The sequence below is a fragment of the Ranitomeya imitator genome, chromosome 4 (genome assembly GCF_032444005.1).
Source record: "Ranitomeya imitator isolate aRanImi1 chromosome 4, aRanImi1.pri, whole genome shotgun sequence".
Classification (NCBI taxonomy): Eukaryota; Metazoa; Chordata; class Amphibia; order Anura; family Dendrobatidae; genus Ranitomeya; species Ranitomeya imitator.
In genome coordinates, this window is record NC_091285.1 from 504,708,212 (window position 1) to 504,725,890 (window position 17,679).

The window sequence follows — 17,679 nt, forward strand, 5'->3', positions numbered from 1 at the left end:
TTGTTGTTTCTAAATGATTATGAACTTGTTTTCTTTCCATTATTTGAGGTCTAAAAGCACTGTTCTTTTTTTAAAATTTTTGACTATTTTTCTTTGTCAGAAAAAAATTACAAAATTTATTGCTTAGAAATTCAGAGACATTTTGTCAGAAGTTTATAGAATAAAAGAACAATTTACATTTTACTCAAAAATATACCTATAAAGAGAAAAATCAGACAAACTGAACATTTTGCAGTGGTCTCTTAATTTTTGCCAGAGCTGTATATATAAAGTAGTAATCTTGCAATTTTCACACTGGCCACTGGGGCTATTTTAGGCTCATGTTTCCGTCCCTTTCAAGAAAAGTTTTCAGCAGGCTCCATATTATCAGAGGCAGGATTAACACCTCTATATACAGTTGATAACACAGGATTCACCGGTCACAATAACTGATGTCACAGATGACCCTACCCAGTCCATTCATAATGACCTTTGCACACACTCATTAGATGCTTGAATATAAAATATAGGGTCAATGATTGCTTATTGTGGCTAATGTACATGTGGATTTCCTGAAATAAAAGGAAGTTAGAGTCTAAAATAGTGACCAATGTGAAAAATGCAGAGTTTCTATTTTTTCAATTTTGTAACACAGATTGCAATCTTTTTTTAAAATTTTTATTTTTTATACATTTAACATAAAAACCTGACTTAAACAAGTGGTAATTTTTTGATGATAGCTTCCCTTTAAAGGGGTTGTCTGGCCTTTGGCTACAAGTCTGCAGTCACTCTATGTGATTTGCATACATGAGGTCACATGCCAACTAGACGTTCACGACCTTGCTCAATGAAATAGCTTTTAGACCGGACAGTCTACTCAGAATGTCGCCAGATGTATGCAAATCAAATACTTATGACCACATGACCGCTAGCTCCTGTGACCAGAAAATTCTCACAGTGTGCATGACGTGAGGATTCATAAGTCTGCAGTCACACAACATCAGGGCCGCCATCAGGGCATTACAGCCGTGACTGGCGTATAGGGCCCGGTGGGCAGAGGGGGCCCGCAACGGGCCCCGTCTCATCTCACCGGGCCCCTACCGGCAGCCGCAGGCTAAACCGGGCCCTTAGCGGCGGCGCTGCAGCTGTTTAACGCTATTGACATGCGGGCCCGCCAGTTTACAGCCGCCAGCCAATCTGAGGCTGGCAGCTGACGTCTGCCACAGAGTGCATCTCGCCGGCATCTGACGTAATTGTTAGTCGCCGGCGAGTGCGCGCTTCACTGCGTGGAGAGAGCCAGAGTTTCGCCCGCCGCAGGAGCGCGGTCAAGGTGAGAAGAACTTGTTTGTTTGTTTTTATTGAGAGCGGCGATCCGGGGGGCCCAGGGCAGAATGCTGGACACAGAGGCAGAACGTTGGACACAGGGGCAGTATGCTGGACACAGGGGCAGGATGCTGGACACGGGCAGAAAGCTGAACACAGGGGCAAAACACTGGACACAGGGGCAGAATGCTGGACACGGGCAGTATGCTGGACACAGGGGCAGAATGCTGGACACAGGGGCAGAATGCTGGACACGGGCAGAATGCAGGACACAGGGGCAGAATGCTGGACATAGGGGCAGAACACTGGACACAAGGGCAGAAACCTGGACACATGGGCAGAATGCTGGACACATGGGCAGAATGCTGGACACAGGGGCAGAATGCAGGACACAGGGGCAGAATGCTGGACATAGGGGCAGAACACTGGACACAAGGGCAGAAACCTGGACACGGGCAGAATGCAGGACACAGGGGCAGAATGCTGGACATAGGGGCAGAACACTGGACACAAGGGCAGAAACCTGGACACATGGGCAGAATGCTGGACACAGGGGCATTATGCTGTACACAGGGGCAGAAAGCTGGACACAGGGGCAGAAAGCTGGACACAGGAGCAGAAAGCTGGACACGGGCAGAAAGCTGGACACAGGGGCAGAAAGCTGGACACAGGGGCAGAATGCTGGACACTGGGGCAGAATGTGAGACACGGGCAGAATGGAGATACGGGCATGATTGGAGACACGGGGCAGAATGAAAGACATGGGGGCATGACTGTAAACAGATGGGGCAGAATGGAGACGCAGGGGGCATGATTGGAGACAAGTGTCAGGATTGCAGACATGGGGGCATGATTGGAGACATAGGGGGCAGAAAGGAGACACAGGGCAGGATGAAAGACATGGGGCATGATTGGAGACACTGGGGGCAGAATTGGAGACAGATGGGGCAGGATTGAAGACAGATCGTGCAGGATCATGAGGCAGGATGGATATGATGGAGACAGATGGGGCACGATGGGGAGATCATATGGGGCAGAATGGATACTCATGAGGGCAGGATGGGAGAACATATGGCTGACGCCAGGAATGAGACCCAGGGGGCCAGGATGGCGAATATTATTACCATAGGGGCTAATTAAGGGATATTATTACTGCAGTGATGTATTTATTTTATTTTTTGAGTATACTGTTTTAAATGGGGGGGGGGGGGGCGGTTCTGTTACTGTGTAGAGTGACACTATGTTGCCTCTTTTTCTTCATGTGGTGTAATGTAGACGTTGGGAAAAATTAAGTAATGTGTTCTGCAAGCGGAGCTTGAGATAACTGTTATTTCCTGCAGAAACGAGTCCTGGCTGGAAGAAATGATGGCGGTCTGTGCTGGATGAAAGATGAAGGACTTCACCTAGAGACGTCACTGGTGAGTCAGTGTTACCTATACACTGACACTATACACTGTATACTATATACAGAGGTCCTTTGTATAATTTCACTAGTGATCACTGTATTATCTGTACACAGACACTGCATACTAAGTACAGATCTCCTGTGTATAAATAAAATATAAAAACTGAAAATGTAGGCCCCTTAAAAAATAGTGAGGAAAGAATGGTTGTAGATGACGAGGAAAAAGCTAACATATTAAACACCTTCTTCTCCACGGTATTCACGGTGGAAAATGAAATGCTAGGTGAAATCCCAAGAAACAATGGAAACCCTATATTAAGGGTCACCAATCTAACCCAAGAAGAGGTGCGAAACCGGCTAAATAAGATTAAAATAGATAAATCTCCGGGTCCGGATGGCATACACCCACGAGTACTAAGGGAACTAAGTAATGTAATAGATAAACCATTATTTCTTATTTTTAGGGACTCTATAGTGACAGGATCTGTTCCGCAGGACTGGCGCATAGCAAATGTGGTGCCAATATTCAAAAAGGGCTCTAAAAGTGAACCTGGAAATTATAGGCCAGTAAGTCTAACCTCTATTGTTGGTAAAATATTTGAAGGGTTTCTGAGGGATGTTATTCTGGATTATCTCAATGAGAATAACTGTTTAACTCCATATCAGCATGGGTTTATGAGAAATCGCTCCTGTCAAACCAATCTAATCAGTTTTTATGAAGAGGTAAGCTATAGGCTGGACCACGGTGAGTCATTGGACGTGGTATATCTCGATTTTTCCAAAGCGTTTGATACCGTGCCGCACAAGAGGTTGGTACACAAAATGAGAATGCTTGGTCTGGGGGAAAATGTGTGTAAATGGGTTAGTAACTGGCTTAGTGATAGAAAGCAGAGGGTGGTTATAAATGGTATAGTCTCTAACTGGGTCGCTGTGACCAGTGGGGTACCGCAGGGGTCAGTATTGGGACCTGTTCTCTTCAACATATTCATTAATGATCTGGTAGAAGGTTTACACAGTAAAATATCGATATTTGCAGATGATACAAAACTATGTAAAGCAGTTAATACAAGAGAAGATAGTATTCTGCTACAGATGGATCTGGATAAGTTGGAAACTTGGGCTGAAAGGTGGCAGATGAGGATTAACAATGATAAATGTAAGGTTATACACATGGGAAGAAGGAATCAATATCACCATTACACACTGAATGGGAAACCACTGGATAAATCTGACAGGGAGAAGGACTTGGGGATCCTAGTTAATGATAAACTTACCTGGAGCAGCCAGTGCCAGGCAGCAGCTGCCAAGGCAAACAGGATCATGGGGTGCATTAAAAGAGGTCTGGATACACATGATGAGAGCATTATACTGCCTCTGTACAAATCCCTAGTTAGACCGCACATGGAGTACTGTGTCCAGTTTTGGGCACCGGTGCTCATGAAGGATATAATGGAACTAGAGAGAGTACAAAGGAGGGCAACAAAATTAATAAAGGGGATGGGAGAACTACAATACCCAGATAGATTAGCGAAATTAGGATTATTTAGTCTAGAAAAAAGACGACTGAGGGGCGATCTAATAACCATGTATAAGTATATAAGGGGACAATACAAATATCTCGCTGAGGATCTGTTTATACCAAGGAAGGTGACGGGCACAAGGGGGCATTCTTTGCGTCTGGAGGAGAGAAGGTTTTTCCACCAACATAGAAGAGGATTCTTTACTGTTAGGGCAGTGAGAATCTGGAATTGCTTGCCTGAGGAGGTGGTGATGGCGAACTCAGTCGAGGGGTTCAAGAGAGGCCTGGATGTCTTCCTGGAGCAGAACAATATTGTATCATACAATTATTAGGTTCTGTAGAAGGACGTAGATCTGGGGATTTATTATGATGGAATATAGGCTGAACTGGATGGACAAATGTCTTTTTTCGGCCTTACTAACTATGTTACTATGTTACTTATGGTGATAGTATGGTGCTTTTTTTTATTACTGATCAGAATTGTATTCAGCCACTATGTGGTGGTAATATGTGGTCTGGACATGGTGCGGTGGTATTTGTTCCTTGCATGTGATATTATTCGATCACTGGTGGTAATATGCGGTCTGGTCATGGTGTAGCGGTATTTGTTCCTTGTATGTGATATTATTGGTCATTTTAAAAATTGAAAAATAAATAAAAATATACCTAAATTGTATTGCATATTTTAACAAATATTTAATAGGTTACAGCAGAATAGGGCCCGGCCAAAAGTGTCTACCGTGTTATGGTGGCGGCTTAAAAAATCTTTTGGCCAAAACAAAAGCTGCTGGCTATATGTGTGATCTGGTGATGGGAACTGTTAATGTGTGATAGGTGAGAAGTGGAGTTTTTCCAAGAGAGAGCGGTGGGACTGTGGACAGTTTGAGGGGTGGAGCGTGGAGGCGGGGCTGGGGTGGAGCCTGGGCGGAGTCTCAAGGGGGCCCTGAAAATTTTGCCAGTATGGGGCCCCGAAATTTCTAGTGGCAGCCCTGCACAACGTCACTGCAGACTTGTAACCTAAGGCCGAACAACCTCTTTCTAATCTATAAGATATTTCGGAGCCTGGAAAGAAGTCGGGCTTGTGTTTATACCACAAGGCTAAGCAAAAAGTGGAAAAGGAAAAAAATTATTATAATTTTGGTTCCCACAGTTATAGGCACAGTAAAATAAATTATGTAATCCTCTTAAAAAGTTTCACTTGACTTTCTTTGTGTATAAACAGCAAACATATATTCTGATATCTTTGTAACATAACTTTTTTTTGCAGTTTGTTTTTACTTGGAAACCATCAACATGCAGTATATCCCACACATACAGATTATTAGCTGTGTCTCTATTTAAAATAGATATTCCAGATATAGCCTATCTTATTAACACAGGTATACTATATGGTCATCATCGGGCAGGGACATAGTGAGGACAGTTGGAGCATATGCCCCAAGTATAAGCTGCCAGTGGGGGGAGCCAATAAGCCACTATGTCTTGGCCAGGGTGTTTATCTGCTATGGGAATATACTACATTAATGAGCGTAGATATGAGCATGAGGGAATTAAAGTGTTAATGAGCCAGTTAGGCCCATTCACTCAAAACAGACCTCTCTACAGTACACGCCATAGACATAAACTCATAAATATCTCATTAGAAAAACGGATCTGCTTGTTGACTGTTTCCAAGCAAGAAAAGAAAAAGTTGAGAATTCATATGGTTTAAAAAAAGCCTTTTTGCATTAGCTGAAGTTTTCCAATGTTTGTTTAGAAGTGGAGCTAGTAATATATCTATGATTAGGTGGTCCACCTTAGGCATTTTAATTCCGGAGTTATATAGCAGTGTGATTGTAAGGAGTAGATCTATATGAATATATTTCCAGCATGAAGTAGTTCCTGTACCTTCACAACCTGCTCCACTCTGATCAATTGCAAATCCACGCTGGCATTCACAGGCATAACTTCCCGGAGTGTTCTGACATACGCCCTTAGAGCCACACAAGTTCGTTTCTGAGGCACACTCATTGTTATCTAAAGTTTAGAGGGAAAAAACAACGATTTAGACATGGATTCAGGGGCGGAAACATCATTGGTGCATCCTGTGTGGGCCAAGAGGTAAGGGGGCCCACTTTTTCCTTCAAAGCAGGTGCAACTTTGCATTTTTAGGAGCTCTTGGGCTGCAAAGGGCCCATATATTGTTCTTGTACAGGGGCCCTTTTCTGTCTGTGTCCACCAGTGCATGAATCGTAGAAAGTAGTTCAGCAGAACGAAGTGAATGAGATGGAATCAAGAATAATGAAAGTCCCGCCTTATAATGGTCAATGGTCTGCTCTCTACCTACTCTGCTATACATATAGTAGATCAACGAAATTTACCAGCAAGGTCTCTACTAAAGGTTCCCATAGCTTAATGGTAGCCAAACTGGTCCATTCAGCAGGACCATCTGACCATTTCATTATTATAGGAGTGTCCTGATTGTCCTCTCATGGCAGATGTGGAGGAAACAAGGATCGGGTTCCTCAAACCTTATAAAACTTTAGAAGAAGCAGCAGGACAACAAAACTAAACGTATGTATGTAAGTCCCCTACTCCTAGTCATCAAGGCCAACTTCATTAGTTTCATTAGTTGGTTGTTGAGATTATTCCTCAAATACGATCTATCAGCTATGGTAGGACAGGTAATAAATTTATATTTCAACTGCTTGGATCCCCACCAATCCCCAGAACGGAGGTCTCAAAATCTTGCATATTTGGAGCAGTTGTGCACATATATTAGAACTGCTCAATTAAATTTCATGGGTTAATGTGAGTGGTAGTTGAACGAGCGACCACCAGTCACATAGGCAGTGAATGAAGTGATAGTTACTACTGATCCTTTCACACTGGTGATATGAGATCCTTATTCTTGCCGTTGTTGGACATTCCAGTGGTTAGACCCCCACAAATCACACAGTTATCGCCTATCTTATAGATAAAGGTTGTTGATATTGTTTAAACCTACTGAAATGTCTGAGATTCTGAAATCTCGTCTCGTCTCTCTCCAGTAAAAATAGTTAAACACAGTTCAACCGGCTGATGATTAGCCTACATGGTTATTTGTTATACAGATTGTCAGAAAACAACATCACTCTGTTAGATATACTTCTCTTCTATTCATTCTTCTAGTACATAAAAAAATGACACTTTTTTATTATTGAAGCTCGACAGAAAAGATCCTAGTCTTCTACGTAGCTTTAAATTTAATGGTTCCAGTTTCCAAAGCTCAATGAATAAGTAACAGAACTCAAATTATAAATCCACAATGGAGCACTAACTATGACAATAGTGTATTCCCTCACGCTTGTTCTTGTGACAATTAATAAACAGGAACTTGATGACATGAAACCTCATGTGAGAAATATTGAGCTTCCTGTTCTTCGCCACCAACCAAAAATCCATAATACATTTTCTAAACATATTAAACTAATAAATGAGATCATAGTAGCTCCACAAATGCTGTCACTGGTTTAGATTAAAAATCCAAAAGTTCACAATTTGCCTCCATAAGGAATACCGACGTATGCTATAACTTTGTATGGGTCCATATTAGGGCCCAGTACACCCTGGAACTTGTATACAACTATGTGCAGAAGCCATAGAGATAACATACAGAATAGCAGAATTGGGGTTCCATATTACTGACATTAAACATGGTGGCTCTATACAACTCAATTTAGAATGCTAAAGTACGGCTACATTTACACTTCTGTCTTGACTTTCCATTTCTATGTTCTAATTTGAGGAATAGCCAAATGGAATAATGTAAAGAATAATCTATTGCATACATGATATAAACAGAAGCAGAGGATCTTCATAAAATATTTTGGAAGAAAAAGCATATTCATCAACACTGGCACTTTGCATGCTACTTTGATGAGGGGGTGAGTTGGAGTGCAAGGATCCTGATTTATTAAGAAACACTTAATAAACCTGGCGAGGTGTAAAGTGGCGTACATATCGCCATAAGTCTTACTCCAGTTATGGACTGGCATAAGGAATACCACAGCTCGTAAATAATTTGATGAGCAGGGATCACCACGCAATGTCACAACTCATTCTGCCCCAGCTCCACCCACTTTTTCGGAGACCGGCAAAAATGGTGTGAAATCGCCCAATTTCACCAAACATTTGTCACAGTCTTGCGTTGTGTAAAAATACTGTGACTTTTCAAAGCTTTTTACTCTGGCATGCAAGCTTTGACGAATCGGTACCCGTGAACTTAAAAAACTAACACATAATGTTACCCAGACAGACTCCATAATAATCCGTGGGGTTCCTTTGCTTCCATTTGCATCAGTTACTCAGTGAATCCTTTTTTTACATTATGACATTTTTCTGTTCCTCAAAACAGAAACACCAAACGGAAAGTCAAAGCCTAACAAAGACCTAGAGCACCAATTCCTAAAATCTATAAATATACAGCATATCTTTTTTATCTTGCCTTCTTTTCTGGCATCAATATCATGGTATTTGGAAAATAGGCTTCATCCACATGCACTTACCGATACAAGCAGTATGATGCTGGGTGAATCCGGGAGGACATTTGCATGTGAATCCTCCAATTGTGTTGACACAAATAAACTGGCAGTTGTGTTGTTTGGTAGCACATTCATCAAGGTCTGAGTAGAAATATAAAAATATTAAAGCTCTATATCTCACTTATCTAGATGGATGTTGTTTAATGAAATTATTGATTTATTCACATCATTTATCTAGAATTATAAATGTATTATTTGAGCCTTGTTGGGTTTTACCTCCGTAAATGGTTAAAAACCGTGAACACTTTTGCAACCAATTTTCAATTTTTTATCCAAAATAAAGGAAAATATTTTAGGTTAAAAATGTCCTATCGTTCTGTGTAACTATCGATTGCAGACCTAGCTTTGTGGCAAACATAAATAATGACAAGATGGATGAATTTGGTAATTGTCTATATGTAACCTGAACATTACCTTTACAGCTCCTCCTGTCCTCCTGTAACACGTAGCCACGAGGACAGGAACACTGGAAACTGCCATCAGTATTTTTACAGATGAAGTTACAGGGCTTGGGAGACTGAGTGCATTCATCCAGGTCTGTAAGAAAAAATAAAATTTGGTCTAATGAAAGCTTAATACAATGCGGCACTCCCAGCAGAATACGTCCAATATCCCCAGTAGAAGGACATAATGGAAGAAACACCACCACCTATGGAGGCGCTTTTTCTATACTGTGGGACTGGGCCATGAGTTGGCACTGGTGTCTGTCTGGAGGGCGTACCTATGCAAGACGTGCCAGTCACATCTGGAATATAGCCAGGATTACATTCACACTTATATGAGCCTCTCTCATTGATACATTGTCCATTCCGGCAGATTCCATGCAGGACATGACACTCGTCTATATCTGAAAAGGTAAAAGAAAAATGTTGGTCACAGGCATTCAATTTAATAAAACCAGACTAGCTCCTAATATCCAAAGCTTTAACTGATCCACAAAAACAATTTTTTTCAACCTTTTTTTTCATATCGCAATATTAGAGCTGCAGTGCCAGCCTACATTCCACATACAGCCCGATCAGGTTGTCCTTGCTACCCTCACCGCATCACTGTGCACCATCTTTGATGGTTACTGCCCGGTTCATATCAATATTCCGCCACTGCACATACTATTGGCTGCTTCGATGGATCATGTGCTTTCAACCACTTACCCCTCAGGCTCCAAAAAATATGCTGGAGCTATGTAAATCTCGTGACAAGAGCTGCAGATGAGCACGTTTCTAATTGTATTATTGAATTCTACTCAGTTAAACAAAAAATTCCTAATTTTTGAGAATATGGATTGTTGGAAATTTGTTTTGTGCACAATCAGTAAAATAGCCCCATTTTGCTGATCCGTAAAAAGCCGGCAAAAGTTTTTAAACAGCAAAAAAAGAACTTATGCTAACCTCACCACTTACTACTTCTCTGATCCACTGCTGCTTGCTGCCCACTCTCAGGTCCTCTTCTTTCTGCAATCACAACTCCGACCTGTTCATTCTAGGATGGAACTTCCAGCCACAACCAAGCCTCAGCGGTCACTGCACATCCGTATCATCACTATGTGCGACATGTTGTGACCATGGAGTTCTGGTCATGGAGGAAAGTCACGGCCTGGACTGAATAGGCTGGGACATGAGGCTCGGGATGGTTAATAGAGGAAGGGGCTCTGAGGAACAGGCAGTGAGCAGAGATAACGCATTTCTAGGGTACAGAAGTGTCCTCTTTATCTATACAGACTGAAATGAACAATCATTAACGATATAATACTACATGGACTAATATAATACAAGATACAAACCTTCTCCTCCTGTTGTGAAGCCTCGGCCATAAGGACAGAGTTTTTTAAACTGTATTGTGCCAGGGAAAGGGCAGATCTCGCAAGTAATGCCCCATCCCCTGCCTGAGTTACAACAGCATTCAGACTTTGTGACGGAGTTCTGGGTGGAAGAACCGAGTTGACACATGGTATGGAGAACTTCGGTGAAGCAATATCCGAGCCTGTTGTCTGATACAAAATACAAGATGGTAAATACTAGCAAAGGCAAAACATGGAGCACTAAAGGCTACTAACCATTTTGTTTGTATAGGAGAGGTCTACTTTCTACATCCTTTTTTGCTACAAGTGTCCCGAACTCTATGCTTTTCACAGGATGGGTCCTACAATGATCAGCTGTAATATCCACCACAGGAAAAATGAAGCATTGCTCACATTCCACTGAAAGCAATGGGCTGATGTGCGATCCGTGCCCATGCCAAGGGCTCCAGATTGAGAGACACTAATAGATGAGCTGATAAAAGGTGAAGTCTAATAGATTAGGGTCCTACGTGGTGGACTCCAGCTATAAAAGTATGACTGTCATTACAGGAAAACTAACAGCAGGATGTCTGTGTCTACCTCTAGCTCTTCCTCCCTCTCCATAGAACTCTATGAGCACCAACTGTCATCTCTTATCTCAGTAATGGGATAATCTATCATCACTGTGTACATATTTTACCTGTGAACTTAAAATTATGAGAATGAAAGATCAGTCCAGGAGGAAAATGAAGCAGTCTTCTCTAATAAGATGTATTACATGGTTCTTATTTTCATGTGTACAATTAATTTGTAGAAAAAAGGTTTTAAAATTTACGGTTACACTTTAACTACGAATTCCCTTGTAAAGTACTTGAAAATGATGTATTTTTTAAGCCGAATAACCCCTTAATGAGAATGTCTCATGTATTTTATTTTGATGTCACGGGTTACATATAAGTCTGTAGGAGAGAAATCTTTTTTTATTGTTATAAATTGTTACAATTATTTTTTATACATGAGGGCTGCCATATTAGAGGCACATAACATTAATTACACTTAAAAATCACTAGGCTAAACCCATGTCTCTGACCTTTGCTTATATGTCCATATGAAATGTGGTGTTTTCTACTCACCAATGCATTCTGTCTCAGTAGCGCTGGCGTTGAATCCATCTGCGCACTCACACTTGTAGCTGCCCACTGTGTTCAGACATTTTCCATTTTCACATAATCCAGGCTTACTGCACTCGTTCACATCTTATAAAACAAGAACATTCATATTATACTCGTCCAAACCATCAGAACACTAATAGCTACTTATTACATAAATGTTAACCCATCATATCCCGTGTTGGCATGGAACATGTCTGCCATACATGTAGCTCTATAGCTTGTAATAAAGCTTGTATTTAAAGCAGACCTGGGCAAACTACTGCCCATAGGCCACATCCGGCCCTTTGGCTGCTCATATCTGGCTTGCGGCCCAGGACAGAAAATGGGCTAGAAGCAGTGGCTTGTGAGTCGTATGCCGTGGCTGCCCTCTCCACCTACGTCCAATGTCTCAATTTTACCGGTATTTGCATCCTCGGGATGCAGATATTGATGAATATAATGGTGGCGGTGAGAGCCGTCACTTGTACGACTGAGTGTGTCACTGCAGCAGCCGTGATGTTGTTATTATATTGCGACTGTGGTAAAGCCTCAGTGTGAAGGGCAAAGACTGGAGAAGCACCTCAGGGGAACGGGGGTGAGGTGAGTAGTTCTTTTTTTCTTTGCATTCACTTGTAGGGGGAATATGTTCGGCCATCATTATGTGTTTGGGGACTGTGGGGGACATCCTGATATGTTGGAGGGCTCTGGGGAAAATCATACTGTGCAGGGCTATCCTTCTGTGTTGGGGGCTGGGGAGCATACTGTGTGGGAGCCCCATCAATATCTGTTAAGGGGCTGTGGGAAATCATACTGTGGAGCTAGTCATCCTGTGGGTGTTCTCATTCTGTGTTGGGGGGCTGTGGGAGGTCATATTGTGTGTAGGGATCATCATACTGTGTTGGGGCTGTGGAGATCATACTGTGGGGGTCTTCATTCTATGTTGGGGGCTATGAAGATCATAGTGTGGGGGTCTTCATTCTGTGTTAGGAGCTCGTACGCTATGGGTGGACTACAGGGGCTGTAGGACCATCATACTGTTTGGGGGCTGTGGTGGACATCATAATGTGTTGGGGACTGTAGGGGAGCATACTGTTGTGGGGAGATCATACTGTGTGGGCATTCATACTTTGTGGAGGCATCAAATTGTGTCCGAGATCATACTTTTTTGGAGGGTTATTGGGGCTTATACTGTGCTTATACTGTGTGCAGGGCTGTGGGGCCATTATACTGTGTATGGGTAGGCTGAGGGCTCTAGTACACCATGTGGAGAGCTGTTGTGTGTGGGGGCTGTGGAGACAACATACTGTTTATTGAGGGAGCTGTTGATCGTTCAAGTACAAGGGCTGAATAACAGGAGCAGTAGAATTTACAGCTTTATAAAAATCTGTAAATTATATGGTTTGATCTGCTCAATAATAAGCAATACAATTAATATAAAATAATAATAAATTAATACCAATATCGAGCAGAATTAATTTCAACATATCTGTTCGGCCCTCTGCAACAGTCATGGTCTCTCATGTAGGTAAATTCAACCATCAGCACTCGGTTTGAGGGATGCACGCTCCAAAGTCCAAGGATCCAATCAGACCAGGAAAACTCAAAAAAGAAAAGAGAGCAGCATCCATCTCAGGTGAAAACGATTTCCAAAAAGGTGCTTTATTCCGCCATACAAAATTACAACGTAATTTGACAAAGGCCACTTTGGCCGAAACGTTGTAATTTTGTATGGCGGAATAAAGCACCTTTTTGGAAATCGTTTTCACCTGAGATGGATGCTGCTCTCTTTTCTTTTTTTTGTTTTTATGGTCTCTCATGTGTCTCCCAAGGAAAATTAAATGTCCACCCCTGATTTAAAGCATTAATTGAAAGGACTAACGTGCAAACTTGCCCAGGCACAATTGCTTCATTATCTCTCAAAAAAAGTTTTACAATTTTTGCTTATTAACTCTGTACAGGCACTTGGTGCATCTGTTTTGAACGTCACTTACCCATGCAGCCTTCACCATTTGGTCTGCGCTGATATCCTGGTCCACATATACACATAAATGTTCCTATGAGATTTTTGCAGGTCATCTGCTTTTCTTCACAATCGTGCAGTCCTTCTTCACACTCATCTTGATCTATAATAAAAAAAGGAACACAAGCTTTACTTCTAGGTTATTTCCTGCATCTTTGTGCTAGTTTGCTAAGAATATGTAGGTGACAATGAGCATCCTACAGCTTGCTCATTGCTGAGCATGAAAACACTAGCATTACTCATCACCAGGGCTCGTTTTTCATGTATGGGGTCTATTCGTGTTTTCACTGAACACGTAACCATTTTAATTTATGGGGCCGACATGTCTATTTGTGATACTAGTCATGGATTTAACTCACCCACTCAAGTCTACGGGTCCATGATTTACTCAGACAGCACTCGATTGCTGTCCTAACTGTGTCAATGTGTTGTCCATATTTTACGCACTGTTTGATAGGAGAAACTTGAGAAACTTCCATCAGTTTTTTGTGGCATATGAGAAAAACTGATGAATTTCTCATGGTAAAAACTGACCAATACACTGAGGAAAATTGGTCTGTTATTAGCATGCAAAAAATCATTGATGTCTGAATGAGGTCTATGGCTACTGGTAAAATAATATACTGATTTACAGAAATGATTTCTTTCTAAGCGCTCTTTCAGACGTCTGTTTTTCAATCACAAGTTCTATCTGATATTCTTGCTGATAGAACTCATACCCATTATTGTCTATGGGGCTGTTTACGCATGAAGGGTTTTTTTGCAGAGTGGGCAGTCTGCAGAACAAAAAGGCAACTTGTCTGGTTTTGCTCATGTGTCACACTCTCCATAGCAAATTTATGGGTATAGTGAAATTTTGGACAGCACTGGATGTTATCCTAGTGCAGTCCGTTTTTCATGTTTGTTTGGTAGGAAAACAGGGATTTTTGTGTACTCACTGTAAAATCCTTTTCTCCGAGCCAGTCATTGGGGGACACAGGACCATGGGTTTTATGCTGCTGTCACTAGGAGGACACTAATCAAATACACAAAAAAGTTAACTCCTCTGCAGTTTACACCCTCTGCTGGCTCTCTCATGAACCAGTTTGGTGCCAAAGCAGTAGGAGCTCACAAACAGAATTGCAATATGTCAAAACCAATAAAGACTACAAGCCAACGGCTAACAGGGTGGGTGCTGTGTCCCCCAATGATTGGCTCAGAGAAAAAGATTTTACAGTGAGTACACAAAAATCCCTGTTTTTCCTTTGCCTCATTGGGGGACACAGGACCATGGGACGTCCTAAAGCAGTCCCTGGGTGGGAACAGGTGAAACCTCACGCACCCAATGCTTAAAGAATTAAGTGATTAAATGAAGCATGCGAAACTGCTGATTGCAGAATCTGTCTGCCGACAGCCGCATCTGAGGAGGTTTGAACATGAATGTTGTAATGTTTAGCGAACGTGTGAAGACTGGACCAAGTTTCAGCCTTACACACTTGCTGAGCGAATGCCTGGTACCGAATGGCCCAGGAGGCCCCCACTGACCGAGTGGAGTGTGCCTTAATTCCCGTGGGGATAGGCTGGCCCTTGACACGGTAAGCTTCTTGAATCGCTGAACAAAGCCATCTGGCTATTGTGGTCTTCCAGGCAGGCAAACCCTTTCTGTGACCAATCAGAAACACAAAAAGGGTATCAGCTTTGCAAAAAGACGCAGTTCTGGAAATGTACTTTCTGAGAGCCCTCACCAAGTCCACAGTGTGAAGGGCTTTCTCAGTACAATGGACTGGAGCCAGACAGAACGAAGGCAGGACAATGTCTTCATTCAAATGAAACAAAGAGACAACTTTAGGTAAGAAGGATAGGGACGTCCTGAGAACTACCTTGTCCTGGTGGAAAATCAAAAACGGAGGTTTGCACCACAAAGCTGCCAGTTACGAAACCCGTCTGATTGAAGTTATTGCCACCAGAAATGCAACTTTCGATGAAAGGAGAGAGAGGGAAACATCCTGTAATGGCTCAAAGGGAGTCTCTTGTAAAGCACTGAGGACCAAGTTAAGGTCCCAAGGTTCTAAAGGCATCTTGTACGGAGGGACAAGATGTGAAACTCCTCGTATGAAGGTCTTAACTTGAGGCTTGGAAGCTATCCGACGCTGGAAAAGGACAGAGAAAGCCAAGATCTTGCCTTTGAGAGAGGCCAGCGCAAGGCCTGAATCCAGACCCGCTTGGAGAAACTCCAGAACAGAGGGAATGGAAAACACCAACGGGGATAGACCCTTATCTTTACACTATGAGAAAAAAATTCTCCAAACGCAATGGTAAATACGCATGGAAACAGGCTTCCTAGCATTGATCATGGTAGATGCCACTTGACGGGAGAACCCGGCTTGGGCTAGGATCCAGGATTTAATGGCTAGGCCGTTAAACTCAGAATCCTCGAGTTCTGGTGGCAAATGGGTCTCTGGAAGAGAAGGTCCGGAAGATCCGGTAACCTCCAGGGAACGTCGGCGACGAGATGTAATAGCACCACGTACCAAGCTTGGCGTGGCCAGTCCGGAGCGACAAGGATCACCGGAAAGCCTTTCGCTTTGATTTTTTTGGATGACCCTTGGGATCAGCGGAAGAGGCGGAAAGATGTAAGGGATACGAAATTGGCTTCAAGGGAAAACTAGGGCATCCGAGCCGATGGCTAACGGATAGCGGGAACGGGCTACAAAAGCCGGAACCTTGGCATTCAGCCTGGAGGCCATGAGGTCCACATCTGGAGTGCCGAAACGCTGGCAAATCCAAAAAAAGACTTCCGGGTGAAGAGACCACTCTCCTGAGGCTATGCCCTGGCGGCTGAGAAAGTCCGCCGCCCAATTCTCTACCCCCGGAATATGAACTGCGAAGATGAGCAACTGATTTGCCTCGGTCATCGCTCTTCTGCTGCGCGTGCCTCCCTGGTGATTGATGTACACCACAGATAGAAAGCAGAGGGTGGTTATAAATGGTATAGTCTCTAACTGGGTCGCTGTGACCAGTGGGGTACCGCAGGGGTTGGTATTGGGACCTGTTCTCTTCAACATATTCATTAATGATCTGGTAGAAGGTTTACACAGTAAAATATCGATATTTGCAGATGATACAAAACTATGTAAAGCAGTTAATACAAGAGAAGATAGTATTCTGCTACAGATGGATCTGGATAAGTTGGAAACTTGGGCTGAAAGGTGGGAGATGAGGTTTAACAATGATAAATGTAAGGTTATACACATGGGAAGAAGGAATCAATATCACCATTACACACTGAACGGGAAACCACTGGGTAAATCTGACAGGGAGAAGGACTTGGGGATCCTAGCTAATGATAAACTTACCTGGAGCAGCCAGTGCCAGACAGCAGCTGCCAAGGCAAACAGGATCATGGGGTACATTAAAAGAGGTCTGGATACACATGATGAGAGCATTATACTGCCTCTGTACAAATCCTTAGTTAGACCGCACATGGAGTACTGTGTCCAGTTTTGGGCACCGCTGCTCAGGAAGGATATAATGGCACTAGAGAGAGTACAAAGGAGGGCAACAAAATTAATAAAGGGGATGGGAGAACTACAATACCCAGATAGATTAGCGAAATTAGGATTATTTAGTCTAGAAAAAAGACGACTGAGGGGCGATCTAATAACTATGTATAAGTATATAAGGGGACAATACAAATATCTCGCTGAGGATCTGTTTATACCAAGGAAGGTGACGGGCACAAGGGGGCATTCTTTGCGTCTGGAGGATCGAAGGTTTTTCCACGAACATAGAAGAGGATTCTTTACTGTTAAGGTGGTGAGAATCTGGAATTGCTTGGCTGAGGAGGTGGTGATGGCGAACTCAGTCGAGGGGTTCAAGAGAGGCCTGGATGTCTTCCTGGAGCAGAACAATATTGTATCATACAATTATTAGTTTCTGTAGAAGGACGTAGATCTGGGGATTT

At 42.7% G+C, this 17,679-nt stretch overlaps 1 protein-coding gene across 2 annotated transcripts in view; it reads right to left on the reverse strand.

The window, feature by feature from the left end:
• FBN1 (fibrillin 1) overlaps positions 1–17,679 on the reverse strand; it is a 440,189-nt gene that overhangs the window by 36,551 nt on the left and 385,959 nt on the right. For both annotated transcript variants that reach the window (XM_069766028.1, XM_069766029.1), the window contains 7 exons: positions 13,708–13,839; positions 11,699–11,821; positions 10,569–10,775; positions 9,510–9,635; positions 9,203–9,325; positions 8,753–8,869; positions 6,114–6,242 (listed from right to left, as the gene is read on the reverse strand). In XM_069766028.1, the coding sequence (XP_069622129.1) occupies positions 6,114–6,242; positions 8,753–8,869; positions 9,203–9,325; positions 9,510–9,635; positions 10,569–10,775; positions 11,699–11,821; positions 13,708–13,839 (957 nt within the window). The remainder of the gene's footprint in view (positions 1–6,113; positions 6,243–8,752; positions 8,870–9,202; positions 9,326–9,509; positions 9,636–10,568; positions 10,776–11,698; positions 11,822–13,707; positions 13,840–17,679) is intronic.